Source organism: Lissotriton helveticus, chromosome 8 (genome assembly GCF_964261635.1).
Source record: "Lissotriton helveticus chromosome 8, aLisHel1.1, whole genome shotgun sequence".
Taxonomy (NCBI): Eukaryota; Metazoa; Chordata; class Amphibia; order Caudata; family Salamandridae; genus Lissotriton; species Lissotriton helveticus.
This window is the reverse complement of record NC_136069.1, coordinates 984,586,988-984,610,446: the sequence shown is the minus strand read 5'-3', so window position 1 is coordinate 984,610,446 and position 23,459 is coordinate 984,586,988. Positions and strand designations below refer to the sequence as shown.

General features: G+C 39.8%; 1 protein-coding gene across 7 annotated transcripts in view; it reads right to left on the bottom strand.

Moving 5' to 3' along the window:
* The window catches only part of DMD (dystrophin), a 6,826,337-nt gene that overhangs the window by 3,265,682 nt on the left and 3,537,196 nt on the right, over positions 1 to 23,459 (bottom strand). For all 7 annotated transcript variants that reach the window (XM_078657819.1, XM_078657824.1, XM_078657821.1 and 4 more), the window contains exon 45: positions 22,185 to 22,360. In XM_078657819.1, the coding sequence (XP_078513945.1) occupies positions 22,185 to 22,360 (176 nt within the window). The remainder of the gene's footprint in view (positions 1 to 22,184; positions 22,361 to 23,459) is intronic.

Below are 23,459 nucleotides of genomic sequence, written 5' to 3'. Positions count from 1 at the left end.
TAAATATGGTTTTCAATAAAAATGTACTGAAATAGAGAAATTGATCACTCTGATGCAAGGCACAAGTAAGTAAAGGGCAACATTGCTAGGCATACAGATGCAAACACATACTAGTGCACTCCAATCCATGACCACATCTAGCCAACCACTATCCAATACAGTCTATTTCTGAACACTGTATAGTGTTATTTTTGACTTGCTGGCCATTATCCAATATGATGCACTGCTAAAAATACAAATCAAAGTTAAATAAAATGGCAACAAACCACTTTAACTCTGGCCAATTGAAATACCATAAGATGCACCCAGAAGCCGATATTGTAGAGGAGGACCCTACAAATGGCAGTGATACCTTATACAAAGGCAGGTAGCATAAAATATGGGAACATAATGTAACATTACATAGCATAACATAACATCGTATGAAATATTGCTTGTAAACGGAATGTTCTTTTATAATTTAACATACATTCGGAATGCACATTATTAAGGACTAGCAGAACGACAATTACATTGCTTCTGGCATTGGGGAGTGAACAACCGCCATCTACTTAAAATAAATATTTGCAATTTAGAATGCATGTTTTAACTATTGAAAATCATAGCGTAAATGCACAAAAAATCCTAAATATTAACTGGATGTCTTTTGATATTGTACTGCGCATTTCTTAACATGCAAATTGCTAATGTTTTCAAAATGACAGAAAACGGTACTGGTCTCCAGCAACTTCAGAAACATCCATCAGTGTCACACAGCGACAAAACATTCACCCACTGTCTGCACACTAGTGCCAATTGTTGGAAGATATTATGACTGTGTTTTTCATAAGAATACCACATTAATTCCAGTCACTGGAGCACGGAAAGGAACCATTACAAAAGCACACTGCTGTACACCGAATATGATACTTCAGCATTCTGAACTTCACGTTGTAAAATGGATCTTTTCTAAATCCATCCGGCTCCGAATAATATCAATGAGCGCTGATTATCATAATGCTAACTTTTACTCCAATTAAAACAGGCACAGCATGATTTAAATAGCCAGTCCAATACCGCTAATGGGAGCGGTCTTTCAAAATCAAAAAATGACTTTGCTAAATTCCTTCTTCTATTGTACTCTAAATACGAATTAATGTTGTATCTACTTGCTATTCCCCCCCACTCCACTGCACCATGTAATATTCTAGAAAGAGCTGCATTAATGGGATGCCCATGTTTTATCATTCATCATTGCTACATAAGCCATATATGTTTTAAAGAATTGTTTGCTCGTCAGGACATGTGTGAGGAACATGCACTTACTGTGCTAAACATTTACAAAAGTGCAGGGAAACAGAGAACATCCACCACGTGAACTCTTCTTATTATTTACGAGGAGGTGATTCTGACATACCAGTATATCTTGAAGGATGTGTTCTTAATGTTCAAATGAACCATGCCTGGGTAAATGTAAGCCATTTGCAGGCTTTAGTTGAATTATAGTGCATAAATGGTAAACACATTGATCCACCATGTAATCGCCAAAATGTGAGTTTTCACTAGTAAATGAATTGACTCGAAAGCAATGGTAAGTCATCGTGGTAAACTATCATGTGTCAGCACATCTGGTTGAAAGGAGGAGACATGGGCATTCCGGCCTTGGAAGGTTGGTAGATTCCCACAAATGTGTGAATTTGAGGCTACTCACAATCTTTTGCAAGATGCTTATCTACCCAGGATATCTTCAGAACTTTATTTATTTGCAGAGTGCTAGGAGCTATCTCATACATACAAGTAAACGTTTAGCCAAATTTAAATAATTGATGTACGAATAGCTGTGATTTACTGTAAGAAATCAGTGTATTGTTTGAGGGAGGTAAAAACCCTGCTTAAGCAAAAAACCACAAATCTTGTCATGGTGAACCACAAAAGTTACTACATTTACCTGTGCTTGAATGTTCCTTAATGGGTTTTGCCCAGTTCACAAGTCCAAATATTTTGCTTTTGGGATCACCTGTGAGGGTCTCGCCCCATTTGGGCACAAAAGCCAGCCATTTTATAACAAAGGATATATCGGCAAATATATATATATTCGCTAAAAAATCTAATCTAATGCATTACAATGGAAGACTTGGAAAAGTCCTTCTTTGTGCTATAAAATGTTCCGTGTACACATTTTAAAATGTGACGAAGAGAATAGATGATCAGGAAAAATAAATGCAGGGAGGGGATTTGGGATTTGAAAGTGGCAATATCTCATCATTATCGTCTGCATTTTTAATCTAAATTATGAAATAATTGACAGGAAACACATAGTGCTCTCAAACAGGGGGTTTAAAGTTCTACCTCAGCAAAAAAAAGAGTACATTTAATCCCATGGGTGCTCATTTCTTCCTGTCCCTTCTGTGTGAAATTCATTGCACAGTGTCCCCCCCCACACACCCCTTTAAATTGTGCTTTCTTTTCGTGCTTAGTAGGATATAGCTCTGTTGTTCCTTATTAGAATTCTGTGCTGAAGGTACATTAATAAATCGCTGCTGTGGAATTATATGTTTCGCTCAGTATCCATTCTTTGCATTAAACTATCAACAAAGAAGCTTTTCACTCAAAGGCTCATGCGAGGTGGTAGACAAGTGGTGAGGATTTTCAAACATTTTGCCCAATCGGGCCCCAGGGGTGCAACACTAGTCTGATTGCAAACGTGTTTGCTCTATTCAGCTCCACTGCAATGTGGGCAATTGTTATATAATTGTAAGTGCTATTTGAAAGATGTCCTATTTTGGGAAATAATACAAGCCACTTCTTCCGGAATTATTTTGATAAATTCCTAAATGTCGTTTTCATATATCTACATTCTTTCGACACCACCTGTAAAGAGTCTGTTTTCCTCTGGTGCTGTGGTGACGAGAGGGGTCACAGATCTGTGTTCAATTTTTGGAGTTAGTGAAGTGAATACCTTCTGAGCTGCGACAAACCTTTGTAGTCTCAGTGGAAATTAACGAAATGCAGCCGTGAATACATTTTGCAGGTAATCTTGGCTTCTGGGATTACAATAGCTGCTCCCATCAATCAGTGAACAGATTTTCCCAGGTGAAGTCAGCGAGCACACAGCATTAATTCAGGCAGAGCCATTTTTTAATGTCACCAAACAAACTCAACCTTTTTCAGTAATAGAGGATCGAAAAGACTCTTCGCGTCCATGTTGCTGATGCAGAATATGTATACAAGTCTAAAGCCAAAACGGCGATAATGGCCTTGATAATACACCCTTGTTAATTACCATAGAAGCCCATGTTAACACAAGAACATGGGCTTCAATGGGAATTAACAAGGGCGTATTATCAAGCCCATTATCGCCATTTTATCGGCAGTTTCCTGCCGATAAAATGGCGTTAATTTTAACACCGGTCCTTGATAATATGCCCCTTAGTGTTTCTGAAGATCAAAAGATGTCAGATGGTAAATCAGAAAGTTCCCGCTGTAACTCAGGAATGCTGATGGTTCAATTGAAAGGATATTCTATTTCTTAGAGAATAGGAGCTTTTCCAGGTGTAAACGAAGAATGGTTAGCTCTTGCAAAAGTATAAGCCACTGGCACTCGCTTGGGTTCACATCCTGTCCATGCTTGTTTTTACACTCTGGGCAAAAGGGAGCAACCAGTTCCAGGCCTGTCATGACTCAGAAATGAGTGTCACTCTGAAAAACCATCGAGATGTACCCATCACGAGACAGTAGGACTGAGAACAGCAGCAGGCATCGGTGGTGTGTTAACATGTCAGCCTGGTCAGTTGCGGGCAGTCTGACACTTCTGGCTTCTGGAATGTTTCCACCAAGGTCAAGTAAAACATGAATTTAGCCATAGATGTATGGATGTGTGGGGTGTTGATGCAACCACACATACTATACTTGTCAGGTCCTACAATACAACATAGAAATAGAGAGATGGCAAGCCTATCTGAGACCAAAGGCATGGCAACCAGTGGGCCTCTTGATGAAAGTGACCGAGACAACATTGCCATTATCAGTTCTTCTGTGTTAGAAATGGAGCCATGCAGATCCTGAGGATGAATTATCCCACTCAGGGAGCTAGAAGTTGCGCCGTCACGGAATATTGTTTCACAACTCAGATAAGCGCCAGTAGAGTGGCAACAGGCAATGCATGGAAAACATATCTTAGCCACACATGAATGAAATACCTGATAACAGACGGGCATAGACCATGGTAACTACACATTGTTTTTTAATTGAAGGCACATGGAGTTGAAATAAAGGCAAATCTTTTCAACTATTTAATCAAGCTTCTCCCCAGAGGGTTCCTGCTAAATGCATACACCTCTTGTAGCACTTTCCCAAGCAGTGAATGTTTGGCCACTTTAAACCTCAACATGAACAACATAGTGACAACGTTTGAGGGAACATCTCATAACGTATGTCCAAGGGCAATGGGGAATGCTGTAATATTGGATTTATCAATAATGCCAAACAGTCAAATGCTTCCATTTATCCAGGGACCCATCAGCTCCGTAGGCTACACCTCCAGCATCAATACCTGGACTCCTAAGCAGCATCAGTGACACCTGGCCTGTCAGTCCCAAACAACTAGTGGAATCCATTTAAGAACAATCAGAGATTCAACAGAGCCATATGTACTTAGCCCTTTCTCTAACATCACTGTAGCCATGGTGTGCTTTCAAACACCAGAGCACTTGTGAGCTCAAGGTTTAAAATGTAAAAACATGTTTGTCTTGTTAGTCACGCTTGCATACTGCTAGTTTCTTACAATGCGTTTCATTGCTAGGTGGCACTGTAAATAATATTGTGCTTGCTGTAGCACCGGAGCATTCAGGTTGCAAGGGTACTTTTTGTGCTACAGTTATGCTTATGGCCATTTGTATAGGTCTACAGCAGGAGCTTATTGAGGGCAGTACAGGTTTAGTGTACAGCAGATGATTTCTAGGGCACGGTAGGTACCTGGACAGTAAGATACAATGATCATGTAGGTGGTGCATTGTGGTTGTGAGATGCAGCTAGATAATATGGCATCTAAGTATTTTTGCTAGTTTGTGTGATCAGTACTGGCTTAGGACGGTGCAACAGGTGCAGCTGCAGCTAGTGCTGAGCTTGGGCGGGGGTGGGTCATGTGTTTAGAAATGACTCATGAGTTTAAAAGCACCTGCTGCAGAGTTCCTTTTGTGTTCAGCAGTTTTCAGGCAACAATAAAAATGTCAAGATAACTCAGGTGATGGATGTCCCTGCTGGAGAGAGATAGTTTTGTCAAGTGGCATGTTTTACCGACTCATAAAGTAGTACCAAGGGTTAATATGCCTGCTACAGAGAACATGTACCGTGTGGGTTAAAGAACTGTATTTTACATGGATAGCTCAATGGGCTACTGCTGTCATTGCAGAGATCGTTTTGTTACTTATAGTTCATAAGTTATAATCCTAATATACTACAGTAACCTACGAATTGTCATCAAATAGCTGCATGCTGAATGCATGGTAAAGGGCAGAATGATATGTTTGTTATGTGTTTCCCCAGTCTTTCATTATCCTAACTTTGGTAAAAAGGGTTTGTTTGGGTGGATATACATTCTTGTTAGTACAGCCAACCCCAACCACAGTGAAAGGTTTGTGCTTCACCAGACCAAACTCTCTTAAAATAGACTGCTCACTAGTATGGACTACATGTGATTCCTACACCTTGTAATCCTCATCATTTTATGTAATATTTCATATGGACTGATTTACATATGTATGAGTCATTGTCTCTGTTTAATTGTATGTGACATACAATGCTCTATCACAATACACTGGTATGAATAGCGCTATACAACAAATGCAATGCATGTGAAAGAGGAGCTATGGAGTGAAGAGGGACACTGTTGGAGGGTGGTAGTGAGGGAGTCTAGAAAGAAGGATGTTATTGGGTGGCCAGAAAAGATTGTCGCACCAGAGTGTGATTGGCATTAGGGGTTCTGACAATAGTGGTTATTGCCCATTCCTTGTTCATTGGGAGGACAGCAGTGTCAGTAACTAAGGTCACCTTAATAATTACCACTTTTCACAAATGACACAATAAAAAGTTGCCTCACTTGCATGTCAACTATTATGTTTAATCTCTGATCAGGCTTCTGTAATTGAAATGCTGGGTGAGTTAGTAAATGCTTTATTGATATGCATGAATTTGTTACTGCTGTCATGCAAAATGAGCTGTGGCTCTGGTACTACTCTAACAGTTTAAGTTGTAGTGTCCTGACATTGATGGTGCCTTGAGGGGCAGATCGCATTTGTCCACAATATATTGCCACAATAACCCTAATAAGTGGCTCACTGCTGTGCGGGTATTTTTGATCATTATGTTTGCTGCCAGTTATCTGTGTTGATGCGATGTTGGGATGAATGCAAGTGGTCCATGGCAATATCTCTTTTGCTATAGGCTTCTGTTTGTATTAGTTGTGATAGTGCTTATGTTCTGTTCCCTTCTTCTCCCCTTCCTTCTTTTTCACCTCACGCTAACTTGCTAATGCCACTATGTCCATGTCCCCATTGTTCACATCCCCTCATTGTTCCCTTTTTAGGAATCAGAGGTCGGATGTACTATTCCTCCATTTGCAAAAAGTGGTTTCAATTTGAGCACCAACATTTTGTGACAGGAATTGGATTTTCTTACAAGACTTATGTACCTATAATTCGCTTCACAACATAGCAAATCACAGGAGTCAAAGAATGACCTGGCTAATTAATATTCATTAGGGAGGGTCAATTCTCACCTTTCCCTTCACTCCATGATTGACTGAAAAAACAAGGATGGTGGCCTTCAAGGACCATCAGACCATCATCCTAAAAAGAACTGGCACTGTTTAAAAAAAACAAAAAAACTTTTTCATTTTGAAAAACTTCAGGGAGAGCAGCAAGTGCACCCAGATTCTCAAAGGGAAGTGAATCCCAAGAAGACCTCTTACTCTTTGCAAATCAGTTCCTTTATCTATTTTAGTTATTCATTTATTTATGGGTTTATATACTAGAATCGACTCCCGAAGGAGTATCTCTGCGCTCAGAACAACAGAAATGGAGAGTTGATAGTCCTAGAATGTTCACTGAGTTTAAAACAAAAAAGTTTTTAACAATTTCCTAAATATAATGTGTTCTGTACATGACCTGAGGGTGGTAGGAAGTTTGTTCCAAAGGCGAAGGCCAAGGTAAGAAAGAGCCTTTCCTCCATCCTTTGAGGAGCCTGTAACTTTTCAATAATTTGCCACCAGAATTTTTAATGCAAATAACTGAAACATTCAATACTAAATTAAAATTCGGAAGTATTGTCCGTTCACGCCCCTTATTACATGCGATTCAGTATGAGTGTCAGAACCAACTTTACGAATCAGAAAAAAATGTCAGTTTTGCAAAATAGTTTTTGTGCATGACAAAAAAGGATTTCAAATCTTTTTGCACATCTGGCCCTAAGTGTTTCCTCTCTCCCATATTTTCTGTTATCTCTCTATATATCCGCTTTCTATTATCATTTTTTGTGGTATTAACCTATGATCTTTGCAGTCCACACCTATACTAAACTAATGGGCTAGTCGCCCATTGCGTTCCGTTAATATTTACACCAGTGCATTATTATAAGACATCTGTCCGTACAGTTTTATTTTCTACTGCTAGTTCTATTTAACCAGAGAGATTCTAAAATATAATAAACATACCTATAAAATCGGGTATGTTAGTGTTCTTAAGTATTGCCTCGCATAAGAGGCTACAAGCGAATCGATTTACACTTCCAAGTTCATATAGTGTGCATGAGTGCATGTGTCCTATTAACTGTCAACCCAGGGTTTCAAAAATGTGCATGGCATTGCATGTTATTATTGTGCATACAATAAATATACATTGATTGTGGTTCGTGCATGTAAGTTTAGGAAACAAAATATGAAGTATTGGTGAGTAGTGAGACCTCTTAGATAGAATTCTCTGCCAAAGAGCACAGAATTGCTCATTCTGTGGGACATATGTACAAGGAAATGGCGTGGTGTGGTGCTGTGGCAAATGTTGCTGTGCCTTTGTGCCTCATTTAAAAAAGCACGGATGCACCGTATTTACAAGAATATGGTGCACCCCTGTGTTTTCCCTTGTGCTGGCACTAAATGTAGCTGCCTAGAACCAACATAGACACCCTTGCGCCACAGTGCAAGGGTGCCTGCATTGCAGGGATGACTGTTTATGTGCACGAAGGTATCATTTCCCGCACATAAACAATCAATGATGGCAATTTGCTACTTCCACAAATCACCATCATTGATTGTTTATGTGCAGGAAGGGAGACATTCCTGCACATAAACAGTCATCTCTACAATGCAGGCACCCTTGCACTCTGGCGCAAGGGTGTCTGTGTTGACACTAGGCAGCTATATTTTCTTGTACATACGGTGCCCCCCTGCTTTTTTTAAATCACACAGTGAAGCAAAATTTGCTACAGCACCATGCTGCACCATTTCTGTATACATATGCACATTCTGCAACACACATAAGAGTAGCCAATCATCATTATTTAAAGATTGTTTTTCTGTGCCTTCCTGCACAAAAACAATCATTAATGGTATTTTGCCCTTTCTATGAGTGCTGCAGAATGCAGCACACTTACAAAAAGCAAAAACAATGAGAAATAAAAGTATTTCTCACCGTAGCGCCAATCTAATGCCTGTTGTTGCATGGTGTTCGTTTTTGGTGTTACCTCAGATTTACACATCCTTGTAAATCTAGAGCAGCATCAAAAAGAAATTGGGTGTTGCTGTGGATTGCCCACAGCAATTCCCATTGCATGCTCCTTTAACACAGATACCTGCGTGAAAGGGTACCATATTTACACAGTGTAGTTCAGCCATGCAAAGTGGCTTTAATGCTGCCTTGCAATTATGGTGCAGGGCACTGCGCTACCAGAATGTGAAAAAAAGAAGTGATGTTCCTGGGGCGCAGTCCTCTTGTACATATGCCCCTTTGTTTAGGAGTCACAGTCCTTTCTTTGCAGTGGACTTCTAAAAGCGATTCTCTAAACACGCATGCAATCATCTCCCAAACAATGATACTTTGCTGATAGAGTACCCTACAAATATACACATTCTAGCCAATCACATATTTCAGCGACATCAGCTTGAAAATATTATGCTTCAATGACAGGTTTTGCCTCAAAACAGTTTAATCATATTTTTGTCTTAGAATGACTTTTACATTGAGTTAGTTGAGAATGTCTTCCAACTTTAGCTTAAACTGAGGTTTCACCTTAATAAATTACTATTTATTTTGGCAATGGCTGCCTTCTTGCGTACCATAGAAACAAGCATGATCGAGGCACCAATGTGTATGCAGACCCTAAGTCCTACTATAACCTCAATGCTCCATATGTATCGATACCAATATTGGTATATATTTAGAAAAAAGACCAGTCCGATTAGCTTTGCCACAGGCTATTTCCCATCCATTTAGTAAAGAACCATCATTTTTTAAATATCGTTATCAATGCTTTACAAGAACATGAAGTAATTCTATTTTTCAGTATTGAAAATCTTTACATTTGACTCATTCACAACTATAAATACTATAAAAACAATTAACCTTTCATTGAAAGAATATAATACTCCCATTGAATCTAGTTGCCTAGCACTCCCTAAGGACCGAGAAATCAATGGGGCCAAAATCTATAATTGAAGCACATCCAAGTGCAGGTAAGCGGAAGCAGCAGGCTGACTTTGTGGTGACTGCTAGGCAACTAGATTCAATGGAGTATTACATTCTTTCATTGAAATGTTAAGAAACACAAAGAAGGGTAAAAGACTGGTTTGCCTTGTGTGAGATTTGGGACACCTGGAGGAGTCCCTTCCTTTATTTCCCAAATCCTGGTGTGGCTATTATTCTAGTACTGTGCAGGAAGCATTTAAGAACAATTTGAATGCAATCAACTGTTTGCTCGGACAACTCAAGAAAATTGGCCACTTGATTATCCTCTAAAAAAGTCAACATAAGGCTTGAGCTCAACAGATTGCTGCCATTACCATGTGCCCATGCAAGAATCAAGCCAAAGAAAGTACTCCAAACTGTCTGAAACAATGTATCTTCCAATGAAGAAAAGCATGCCATATTTTACAGTACAACATTCATGCCAAAAATGAAGCCAGAACATTACCAGTAGGAAAAGCACCATTCACCATCGAATAAAGTCTCAATGTCCCCGGGCTGTGTCCAATGAACCACTACATGTGGCTACTGGGATCATATCAGGAGAAATCTACAAACCACACAAACGTCTTTGCCATATCTGTCCCTCTCTTACCAGGGTTTCTTGCCTCTGGTTTCTCTGGTCTACTCTCTGGTGTCTCCAGAGCATGTTTAATAACATAAAGGATCCCCATATAACTGGTGGTGTCTCACAGTGAGAATGGGTCTCTCTCAAGTGTGCCCTACTCAGACACCAAGACTGGCTGTTCCTTTTTGTGCCGGTCAGTGGGACAGTGCTGTCCGAAGTAGTGTTTTTGTTGAACTTATTATAAGGCTATGTTCCAAGAATTTGCTGTGCTCTTTGAATACAGTACATCTTCACAGAGATGCTTTTTGACAGTTTCGCATCATTTTCTGTATTGTGTCAATCTGTCTAGGAACGTTTTATTTTAAGTATATAATTTAATGTTGATTATTATATTTCTGCCTTTCCAATATCTTTGCATTTCTGTATTTTTTCTTTCAATGCATTTAATTACTGTATTGGAATGCCTTGCTTTACACAAGATTTCTAATGTGCCTTGTTTGGACTGAACAGCCTGATAATTTTAACAAGCCCTTGATCAGCATTTGTCTGGATTCTTTCGAGCTCAAGTGCTACAACTGTCTTCTAAAGGCTGATGACAGTAGAAGATCTTTAAGAACACACAATAATCAAGTGTTGCAAGGAGCTGACCACATTTCATAAAGATCCTGTTTGTTTATCCATCAACTTTTTAAACACGTTTGTGTTTTCTCCTCGCAATATCCTAATGGTGTTGCTCTCAGTTTTATTCTTAGATTTGCTGGTTTGAAATAACAGGACCTTGTAACGAACCAATGTGTCCCATAATGACATTTCCCCGCCCCCTAACTTCAGAGAAATCGATTATAGTTAGTAAACCTTCATGTAGAGAAATGTTAGCGAAATTCTAAAATAATACTGAGGTTATTTTCGCAAATATGTTTGATGCTAGTAGGATTGTGAGACCAACAAAGTTATCATTGAAAGAGTGAAGCAGAGGGTAGGATAGGCATCATCTACCTATCACAGGCAATTACAGACAATATAAAACTCGGGGTGTCTCTGACTAACCTTGGTCTATTGCTGTAGTATGCTTTGTACCAAGCTGGGGTTTTGTTGGTCAGTTGCTATATAGAAGTGCTTTACTCAGAATACTTCAGTCAAGTTGGAGTCAATTGCAGTTGTAAACTTGACTTTGGGCAGGGTGGTAATATATATATCTTTCTGGCTGGAGCCCACTCAATTGTGTCTTTACGTCAGAGGTGTATTGTGGGGCTCCTGGACTCATAACATACTTCTTTTAGAGGCGTACATTTAATAAAATGCAGCAGTGCTGGATTAGCACTAGGCAGTCTACATCTGAGCGTTGTTTTTTATCTTTCATCATGGTGTTTCTACTCTGACACTGTTTGGCCTTGTGAGATCCAGAGATGTTTTACCTTCAGCCCTCTGCTGATAAAGCTAATACACATTTAGTAATATTATTAGCATAGGACTGCAAACCAGTGAGGCCTAACACATTTATCTCACTTTCTATCCTCTGAATTGTCATAGTAATGGCTCCTCTCAGTGGATCTATACCATGTTCTTCCTTTGAACCACAAATTAATCCTTTCTGAAGGATTACATGCATGTATGTTCTTTTCCAGAAGAGTTTATCCTTTAGTTCACACTACTAACCCAACGCACTTTCAATCTAACCGTTACATTTATTCGGCTCTGATCCACATATATTTCTGAAAATTTGGCCCAAACAATAAATCCATAGTACACTGAAAGTAGAAATTAGTACAAAGTTTATTAAAAATAACTTATACCAACCTAAAGTTGTGTATACCAACAATAATTCATATATTAAAAACAATTCATATATTAAAACCACCAACTATCTTAGTACTCTAACAGTACTCTAACACAACAATATACTAGACACATCCACAAAAGTTGTCAAAGCAGCAAGAGAGACATAATCAGACAGTATTGTTTGTCATTCAAGTTAGCACTCCTTTAAAAGCAAGAAACAAAGAAGCCAACTAGCACCCACTGTTTCAATTTCTGTTGGTTTTCGGCTAAGCAAGTCAGCATTAACAGATTGTGCAGAAGAAAGTGCCTTGACGCGTTTCGATGGTATGCATTGATCTTAAACCATCTTTTTCAAGTCTAGAATATTGCTCTCTTTTACAGTTCAATTTAATTTGAAATTTCCAAATCAACACCTGTGGTTATTCAGGTGTGAGGACGAGGTGTTTCCAAACAGGCAATCCAAATGATCTTGCTCCTTTTCTTTCAAATGAGACTCTCACAATTCGAGTCTCCACTTTATTTTATTTCTTCTCACAGCTTGTTGTTGCTGTCACCTTTCCTTTTAAGTATTTCCAATACCTGTAATGTGTTCTATTTTCTTTCGACCTATTTAAAGTCTTTGATTTTTACTAGTGTGTATATCCAATTGGCATCTCACAATCTTAGCTTCTCATTCTTGACAATCTGGGATGATTTTAACTTCAAATTGAGAGCACAGCCTAATGACTCTCACCTAAGATACGCCACAAAACATAATTTTCAGAGTCGTCATTACTAGCCTCAGTCTGGATCTGGGGACAGTGTGCAAGAAAAATGGATTGAGGGTCAGGTGTTATTATAAAATACATGTAAAAAAAATAAGTGTGTTTTGACAAAACTTTATTTGCTGCCTGCCCAAACATGGCACGCAAAGACTATCTTTATTGTGAACTGTCTAAAAAATCAGGTTTATGGGATCACGGCACACATCATTACACTATCTCCTACTTTATTACCTAATATTCCCTGAGGATAAACAAGCAATAATTACTTCCGGTCTGCAGTTTAAATTCTAAATCCTGACTGCAGACACCACTGCATCGAATTATGTGCAAGAGTTTTTATCTTTTGGAGAATTAATTTAGAGAACTGTCTGTGTGTTAGAGAATTAGACAGCAACACTTTAAACAGAAAGAGAAACAATGTGTTAAAAATAGAATGGGGCAGATTTAACAAAAATCCTCCAAGGCTCATATGTTGAAGGAAGAGCTCGTTTATCAAGCTCCATGAAAGAAATATTCCTTCATCCCAATTATCAAACCAACCTTGACATAAACTCCTTCCAGATTTTCAGGTATAAGAATTGGTGGAACATTGTAGGAAAACTATGAACAATGAGTATTGAAAAGGAACTCCCTCGATTGCATTGTGCCTCTCTGTCCTTCACATAAATCCCAAAGGTGGAGGGAAATGTAGTCACTGGGCACTGTCTGCAAATAAATCCCCTGGGGGTGCAGTGGGGGGGGGGGAGGGCGCAGTGGGGGATGATGTTCTCCAACAAATTACTATGCAGTAGAGGTGTGTGTGTGTGTGTGTGTGTGTGTGTGTGTATATATATATATATATATATATATATATATATATATATATATATATATATATATATATATATATTACCTACTGGCGGTCGCCAGTAGGTATATATAGTTAGGATTTTTTCTCTATGGGATTTTTGAAAATTCTATGTCTAATAACTTTGGAGATTGTGGACGGAATTGGCTGAAATTTTCAGGAAAATGGCACATTTTGTTTCTGAGCAGCCCTTGAAAATTTGGGGGGGGGTTCGTCAAGGGGGGGCCGAGAAAAAAGGGGGTCCCAAAACGTGTTTTTAATATTGAGTTTTCCATAGGGCGGTTGGCCTCACTTTTAGCCCGAACGGCTGAATGGATTTGCACGAAACTTGGCAAAATTGTAGGGACTGGTAGCCCGATGTGCCTTTTGTAGGTCTCAATATATGTGCTACAGTGGATTTTGAGAAATTAACGTTTAAAAAAAGATATATATCTGTAACAGCGGACCGGGCAGCGCTCCAGGACGCGTACTTTTCGCGCAACGGAGCTTTGTGAAGCGAAGCTGATTGGTTCTCCGGCGTCTGTCAACATTCCAAACAGTCCGTAGCGGCCGCCATCTTGTCTCTCGGTAGGATCGAGAGACAAGAGGAGGCCAAAGCGAAGGGGCAAATGACCATAAGGGGGAATAGTAGATCCTCGCTGACCCCCTAGGTTTGATGTGGAGGTTTTAAAAGGGCCCCGCGGGGCAAAAAAAAAAAATAATAATAATAATCGAACGGCTGAATGGATTTGCACGAAACTTGGTAAAATATTAGGGACTGGTAGCCCGATGTGCCTTTGCTAGGTCTCAATATATGTGCTCTAGTGGATTTTGAGAAATTAACGTTCAAAAAAAGATATATATCTGTAACAGCGCTCCGCTTCGCGTAACGGAGGTTTGCGAAGCTGATTGGTCATTCTGTCACTGGGCTATAGTTGGGCTACATCTGGCTGATATTTGGGCTACATTTGTTTTTTTTGTCTCTGGCGGCCATCTTTGGGCTACATTGGGCTACATTGGGCTTCATTGGGCTTCATTGGGCTACATTGGGCTACATTTGGGCTCCAACATATATATAGGCCAATGTAGCCCAATATATATTTTTCAAAGTTAATTTTCGTAAAAACCACTGGAGCATATATCTTGAGACATAGCAAAGGCACATCGGGCTACCAGTCCCTACAATTTTGCCAAGTTTCGTGGAAATCCATTCAGCCGTTCGAGCTAAAAGTGAGTCCAACCGCCCTATGGAAATGAAGGAAATGAATGGGTAATTTGTAATTAGCAAATAGATAATCGCAAACTAGGAATGGTAAAGAATCGCTATTTATTCCTTAAAGTTCGGTATTTAGGAAATGCAAAAAACTTTGATGATACATATGGCGGTTCATCTCGAACAAGATAAGAAGCATAGGGATAGATTTATGATGACTGGCGCATCACCAGGGATGTGTTAGTCATTCTGTGCCGCTGTTCCGTCACCTATGGTGTGCTGCATTTACAATGCGGCGCATCATGGGGCAAAAACAGCACAGATGCGTGATGTAACTGTGCCGTAAAGGTGGCGCATTGCTGGAGTTGTATCGCAAGTGTGATGAAGCTCCAGGAAGGGTCGGGGGTGCCCCTGTCGCAGGGTTTCTGTTCTCACACAGAACTGTGGACAGAGGATTGGAACCTCGGCGAATTAGGGTGCCCCAAAAGTCACCTTAGTAATCAAAAACCCCTTAGCAAGCTAGGTACAGTGTCACATTGGATATAACAAACTCTCAATGTTTAGACAATCCAGAATATGAACTTATAGTACCTCAGGATACGTGGAACTCATGAACAGTCGGTCGTTATATATTTCTTAGAAACCAGAACATGGAGTTAAGAAGAACACATGTGTATTTGAAATGTTGATTTACTAATGCCGTCTTCTCAGGCGTAGTATCTTAGATAATACAAGTACACATATTATCAGTAGCAAAATTACCAGCATAGTTACTAGTACATAAAAAGCGAATGGTGACAGTATGTTAACATGCTGTAAATGAATAAGAGTTATCAACACTTATAAGCAGCCACGGGCCGTGGAGGGAGTTACGGTGGGGCAGGGAGGCGGGGAGGGGGAGGGGCAGGGTGGAGAGGGCTCCACCCTGCCCCTCCCCCTCCCCGCCTCCCTGCCCCATCGTAACTCCCTCCACGGCCCGCGGCTGCTTATATCTCACCCTCCCTAATACACATATTATATTATTTGCTAAGAAGGTCTCTTTGTGTTGGTTTAGGGCGTGCCCATACTTTAGTGTCTTAGATTTGAAGGAATCACATCAGCATACACCAGCTCTCTCTTCATGTGAACCGCATCAAGTGTTGTGTATGTGTGTTCGGCAAAGCAATATAAAACCCGCCTCATGCCCAGAATTGGCAGAAGCTGCACTTATGTTATGAGTATGAAGTCGTGGAGATCAGACCTCATAACAATTCTGTATCGTGTTGTTCTTGAAACTTCAGCACTCGCTGTACAGATATAGTTTAACAAGTAAAGCAGATAGTAGAGCAATAACATATTATTCTCATGTAAATCACGATGAACTATTAGGTTGAAAGCTAAAGCAACAACTAAGTGTCGTGTGCAGAAGTTGCAAAAAAGGAAAAATGGCGTTTAAACCGGTAATGAGCCCATGCTAACTTAACACGGTGTAAAGATATCCAGGACCTAGATGACACCTCCCCATGATCCGGAAACGAACTGAATAAGATAATAGAAGTGCCATCTCATGAGAGCAGATTGCAACTTTATATGTGGACGGTCCGCAAGGTAAAATATTAAAAACTAGGAAAATTTAATGCTAAAGAAAAATAAAACAGCCAAGTACTTTATCGAGTCTTAAGCCAATAGGCAAGCTAAATAATAAAAACTTGACAAATAAGTCAATGAATTGTCAATGAAATGCTAGTACTCAGCATATAAAAAATGAAAAAGGTCTATGACATAACTGTGTATGCAAAATAAGCTGCAACAGCCTCCAATAGGAAGTCACCGTCTTCATCCGAAAAGAGTTCAGCCATCCAATTTAAAAGCGGAAAAGAACATACGTGCTCTCCCAGCACCGGATCCTCTATCACCATCAGAGGACAGCTCGGTGGGTTTTCAAGAAAGCTCTGTTCCAAGAAAGACTGTGTTGCCGCCAGTAAATTCCAGGGACCAATTAGTCCATGCATCAATGCCACAGCCATAATCCTTTCGCCAGGACAAACCAACTCGTGAGTAATGATAGGAGTCATCAGCTGATTAAAGTCAACGTCAGGAGAAACCGGTCCGCAGAGACACAAATCAATGGCCCAATCGAAATCACAGGTCAGGCAGTGAAATACAGGCTGGACACAGGTGAAGTAGGAGAATCGAAAAGATAATCCATATGCCGTGCTTAATATCGCCAACGGCATTGTGCCATAATATTCTAGCATGCGATTGCGGAACAGTGTCAGCAGCTGCAGGGCGGGAGGTTGCACAGGAGGGACATCCATATTTAAAAATGTAAAAAAGCACAAGAGCGTCCGCTGGTAATGCAAGTAAAAATGGCAATCCACGAAGCAGAGTGGAAAAAATAGAATGAAAGAAAGCAGGGATGACTCCAAAGATTTTCTCAAATGAAGTCACGAGACCACTGGTAACAACTTTAAAAAAGTGCGCCAGGGCCTTTGTGGAGGATGCGTTAAAGATAGTCCGAACCATGTCGCTGAAATGCAAAGGCGAATCAGTATTTAAAAGGGTCTGCACCTCTGTACGGGTGTTCGCTATGTGAAGCACGAAAGTTTCACGGGCCGAACTCAAGGCCACCTCTCTCTGAGACAAAAGAGTTCTTATTCTTGCCATGCCGTTGAAATCTGCTCCCAAGGTTGGTATTTGTGGCGAGATTGAAAACTCCCTATGTTCATGTGTGGGAGGAAATAGAACATTTCTGCAGCAAATAACCCGTTCACTTACTGTTACGATAAAAGGAATACTTTTAATTAACCCAGAACAATCTTCATTATTGAGCATCAATAACTACCATTTTCCAACAACTTGAACGTGGGGATGATAGCAGGAACTGGCGTGCCTTGCAACACGCAAGCCATATTTGGTCGGTGTTTGTTGCATGAACCGTGTAACTGTATGTGCCTACACATTAGTGAATGATCTGGCGTCTCAGTGCATTCCTCTCCATTCAGATAAACTTCTTGATCATCTTTGAAACATCTGTATGTGTATGGAAGCGACCAGACCTCATGAAGAAAAGCACTACCTAAAGGTTCATAACGACCTATTGGTATATATTTCATACAATTTGAAAACTTATATAAAGCAAAAGGCAGCGTTATTAAACCGTGGATAAGGCACGTTGCCAAAAAACCCGCAATCCTCTGCTGATGATGTCACTGAGCATGTCATGAATGATGTAATATGTGACATCATCAGCAGTGGATTACGGGTAATAGTATCTCTAGTTTACTCCCCTATAGCTGTCTTTCTTTTAACATAAGTGTCTGTTTCCTTCCCTTATACTTACTGTTTTTGGTTCGCTTCCGGTTCGCATACCGGCGAGCGAACTGGGAAGCGAACTGAGAGAAATAGAGGTTGGCACAGTTCCAAATATTGTACCAATTTTTTAATAACGGGGAGGTAGTTCTGAAAAGAACTTTTTTTTTATTGTTTTTGTTGTTTTATATTTTTTTTATTATTTTTCTGAACATTTTTTTACTTTTTTTGAATTTTTCTGAACAGTTTTATATTTTTTTGGGTTTTTCTTGGAGGGGGCAATGAAAACGATTCATTGTAAAGGGCTCAACAGGAGCAACAAAACAAAAAAAAAGTATTTATTATTTTGGGCGTTTCGTACAAACTTGCATATGATAGTCAATAGCTCTGTTGATCAGAGTGATGCTTCTATCTCCGTAGCAAATGAATCCATCGCAATGTACGCAGACGTGTTTTACTTCACCAAATCTCATTTGTATATTTGGCACTATCTCCCTGCCCTCTGGTCCCGTTACTTCCGGTACAACAGATCTTCTGGCCATAATAGGGAGATTATCTAGGTCGTTCCGAAACTGTGCAGCACTGTAGTTGTTAGGATGCCACCTAGTCATATGGCGATGCATTGTGTAGTTTCCGAAACTGTATTTTTTCTCGGTCCCTCTGGACAGTCTATCTTGACATATAAGGCAAGTTACGTATCTTGCATTTACTTTTTTCTGACCTTTGGGAATTTTAAAAAATTGCCAAATGAAGTTTTCTTTCCGGTGAGACGTCCTGGGCTCCTCAGGCAAAAACTGCCTCTCTTCGTGCTCGTCGTCCTGTTCCTCTTCTTCCTCTTCTTGTTGAATTATAACTTGAGCAGGTGGTCCACTCTTCCTTGGATGTGTTGGAGGTGGTGGGGAAGCACCAGCTGAAGCTACTAAAGAAGCCATTGCTCAGTGATCACAAAGGGTCTTTCTCTCACAATGATGAAAGTCAGAGTGAGGAAAGAAGGAGGGATTTTCATCATTTGGGAAAAACAAGAGTTCTCAACCAATGAAAAGTGTTCATTTTAGATTATATGACCTAGTCTTACATCATTAGGAAACCAAAAGTGAAATGAACCAATGAAAAGTGTTATTACCAAGTCACATGACCTGCTGTGTTTACGTTAAGCGCTTTGCAGGGCCTCCCGGTTTGCTTCCAGAAACCTGCGCTTTGCGACTCGCTTCGCGTACCAGTTCGCTAACGTAGCACGTCATATGACGTATCACGCGACAACGTGAAACGTCATGCGGACGGGAGGCGTCACGATGTTGTTTTCTAACGCGGCAGTTGCAGTAAAGAAACGTTTACCGGCTCGCGGTCTATTTCGCGGCATCAAGGTCAGCTAACGGGAAGCTTCCCGATTCGCGAAGCGGGAACGAAGAAAAAAAAATATTTAAAAAAAAAATTATTCATAAACATATAAAATATATTTTTGGATTTAAAGAAGAATACATTTTACAGCTACAGATATTAGCTGTTAAAAAACCAATGAAATTCACTGAAAAAACCATAGGTTATAGACCATATATAGTTAGGAATTAGCATTTACAAAACCTTGAAAATTCACTGAAAAAACCATAGGTTATAGACCATATATAGTTAGGAATTAGCATTTACAAAACCTTATTTTACTCACACAAAACCATTGAAATTCCATATATAGTTAGTTGCACTAACTATATATCGCGCACCCGCAATCCACTGCTGATGATGTCACATATTACATCATTCATGACATGGTCAGTGACATCACTGATGACATCACTGATGACATCTCAAATGACATCACTGATGACATCACTGATGACATCTCAAATGACATCACTGATAACATCTCAAATGACATCACTGATGACATCACTGATGACATCTCAAATGACATCACTGATGACATCACTGATGACATCTCATTTGACATCAATGGTCACATCACTGATGATATCATTCATGTGACAATACAATGCATCTCCTCACACTTTCATATAATCTCTGTTACACCCAGTGTTAAATACAGAATATAATTTTTTAAACCATTGACACACCAATACTAGTTACTACATACGCCCTCACTGATTCCTACGTCTACACACACATTCACTCATTCACCCATACAATCATTTATACATACAATCACTCATCTTTACAACACTATCATATGCACTCATACACCTATACAGACACTCACACTCTGCCACTCATCCATGGAGTTACTCACACACCTAGTCAGTCCTGTAAAGAATCAATCACACTTCCATTTTCTAATCTATACAGTTAAACATAGAGTACCTTACATTTTCAAACATATACTAACACATACTTACTCTCTTATACAATCATTGATACAAGAACACATTGATCTGCACAGAGTCACACATCTCCCAGCCAGCCACACATACACTCAGTCTCCCATACAAATACTTGGACAATCAATCAATAACCCATATAGTTAGTCATATAGCTACTGATCAACACATGCAGCAGTTTACAGAACAAAAGACGTAATGATGCACAAATTAAGACAGTTTAGTCACTAACCCATGCACTCACTCATACATTCAGTCATGCACCTACTAAATCCTTCGTCCAGACACTTATACATCTACTCATTCTTCAATATGTAAGACATATTTTAACTTTATAGAAACATACAGTCACTGGATGTTGTCATCAGTGATGTCATCAGTGATGTCATTTGAGATGTCATCAGTGATGTCATCAGTGATGTCACTGACCATGTCATGAATGATGTAATATGTGACATCATCAGCAGTGGATTGCGGGTGCGCGATATATAGTTAGTGCAACTAACTATATATGGAATTTCAATGGTTTTGTGTGAGTAAAATAAGGTTTTGTAAATGCTAATTCCTAACTATATATGGTCTATAACCTATGGTTTTTTCAGTGAATATATATATATATGTATGTGTGTGTGTATGTATGTGCATATATATATATATATATATATGTGTATGTATGTGTATATGTGTATGTATGTGTATATATATATAACGACATTCTGATGTAGAAAGTGAGAGTTTTTCCATATGTCTTTGAGAGTGCGATACATGTTCTATTTGGTCATGAAAGCCTTACGAAGAACGTACTATATCAGCTGTGCATGGTACAAGGTAATAGACACATCTGCTTATAGAACTGCTTGTATCTGAAGCGGGTCAAAGATAAGTGGTTAATTCTAACGCTTCTTCACATCTCTTAAAAAGTCCGGAATGTGATTCATTGTTTCAAACACAACAATACCAAATGACCAAATTATGCTTTAGGTCAGGTGTAGCAATCATAATCAAATAAATTCACAGCAAGAAAATGGCTGTAAAGTGCCCTTGAAGTCTTTTGAGAGGAGTACTAGAGAGGGCGTATTTCCAGTTGGTGGCATATCTTCATCTGAACCAGATGACCTCATGTCTGCCCCACCTTGTGCTTTTGTCATTGCAACCGTGTCCATCTTGATTGCTTTCATCGGCATTGATGTACCTTCTTGCCTGTGATGTATGAAAGGAAGTATGAGTGAAAGATAGTGGAAAGGATATGAATGTGGATTGAGTCTTGAATAGTGTGGTGTGTGTGGGACCCTTGTTTTCTTTGATATTGTATATTATAAATGTAATGTCTTTTTTATCTACATAATGATTTGAAAACTTTAGAAAAATGTTATTGACCAAATGGTTGACAAATAAAGAAAATGTAAAAGGTCCGTATGTGTATTTGGCTCTAATACTACCCTCTGTCACCCGTTTTTGAATTGTAGGATCCTCCTGTAGGACCTTTATATATGATCTGGGCAAGGTTTTGTGCTATTTTTTTGTACTGCTTTACCCCTTCGGCCTGCTCTTAATCAAAAAACCCCGACTGGGAACCCCCTTCTATTTTGTTGAGTGCTACTGCTAGAGATATGCCTCAGCAAAGAAAAGTTCGCAGTAGAGGAAGGCTTCAAATGACAAAATAATTCAAAGTTCAGAAATGCCAGCTTTGCCAGTAACCTTACCTTTTCTTGCGCTCGGTCACTTGTCTGCAAACCTCCTGCCACCTTAAATTCACGTCGCCCAGCTTATCCTGTATGGACCTGGCATCTGATGCCGAGCACTGCTCGGTGATCTCTTCGCCCGTTACATTCAGCGCCCTGACGACAGCTTGCTGCCGTCCGATGCCATCTTGCAGCTCCTGCGTGAAATCAAGAACACCGACAAATAAGGAGCCATTTTCTTCGGCCCAGGGAAGGATCAAAAGAGTTTGTATTACTTGCGAGTGCAGATGACAGCAAATGACAGCATAAACTGCTTTCTCCGCTTTGAAAAAAATAACCTTACTTGAAAACGAACATCAGAAAAGCTAAATGTGTGTGTATGCTTATATGTGTTCATGTTAGACACCAAGCCCATAAATACTGAGTTAAAATTCAACATTAGTTGAAAAAGCAAATTCCAGTCTGATTATGATTCCATACATACTAACAATCATCACAAATGTGTCAAAAAAGACCACTGTTCCAATTACATAGCTTTGCACTTGTTTGTACAAAATGTCATTGTTGATGGTGCCGTCTTTTACCTCTTAGGCACAGTTCAAAATATAATTTTTTGCACAATTTAGTTGGTTCAAATTTCATTTTCGTACTAGTCAGTTAAACCAAATCAAGGATGCATGCACACTCTAATTCGGAAGAATGTTTGATCAGAGGCACGTCTTATCTATGCTAGGCTTCATTGTCTTAGAACTTAGAGCATAAAGTGGGAGCACATCATTTTGTGCGTGGCTGAAACAATAACCAAAACTATGACTTCTGGGTGGTTGTTTATATTTTTTAGAAAAATGCTTAAAAAAATCAAAGGACATCTCAGAACGCTGACCGGGGGCGTCACATCCACTATGTTTTACGAAGCCCAGGAAGATAAAGGTTCTTGGTCTTCCACAGTGGTGGCTGACTTTTACCGAGGGTGATGAGCAGGGGAGATGAGGTACAAAATAAAATCACTTTCTTTCACAGTGCAACCTCTTCCTCCATCAGGTGTCTTCCAGGAAGCTCCCGATGCAGGAAACTGCACTACCTAAACCTGGCACTGCCATCACGGAATTAACCCCTCCGCTGCGGGGTGTTTTCCCCCTGCGGTGCGGGGGGAGTGGGGCCGCACGCGGAGCCGCTGTGCTTGTGACGAGCTCAGCTCGTCATGAGGCACAGTGCAGCTGCACTCATGACGAGCAGAGCTCGTCACAACCACACCCATTTTTCGAACGTTCAGCACAGTGGGGTAATTATCCCGTG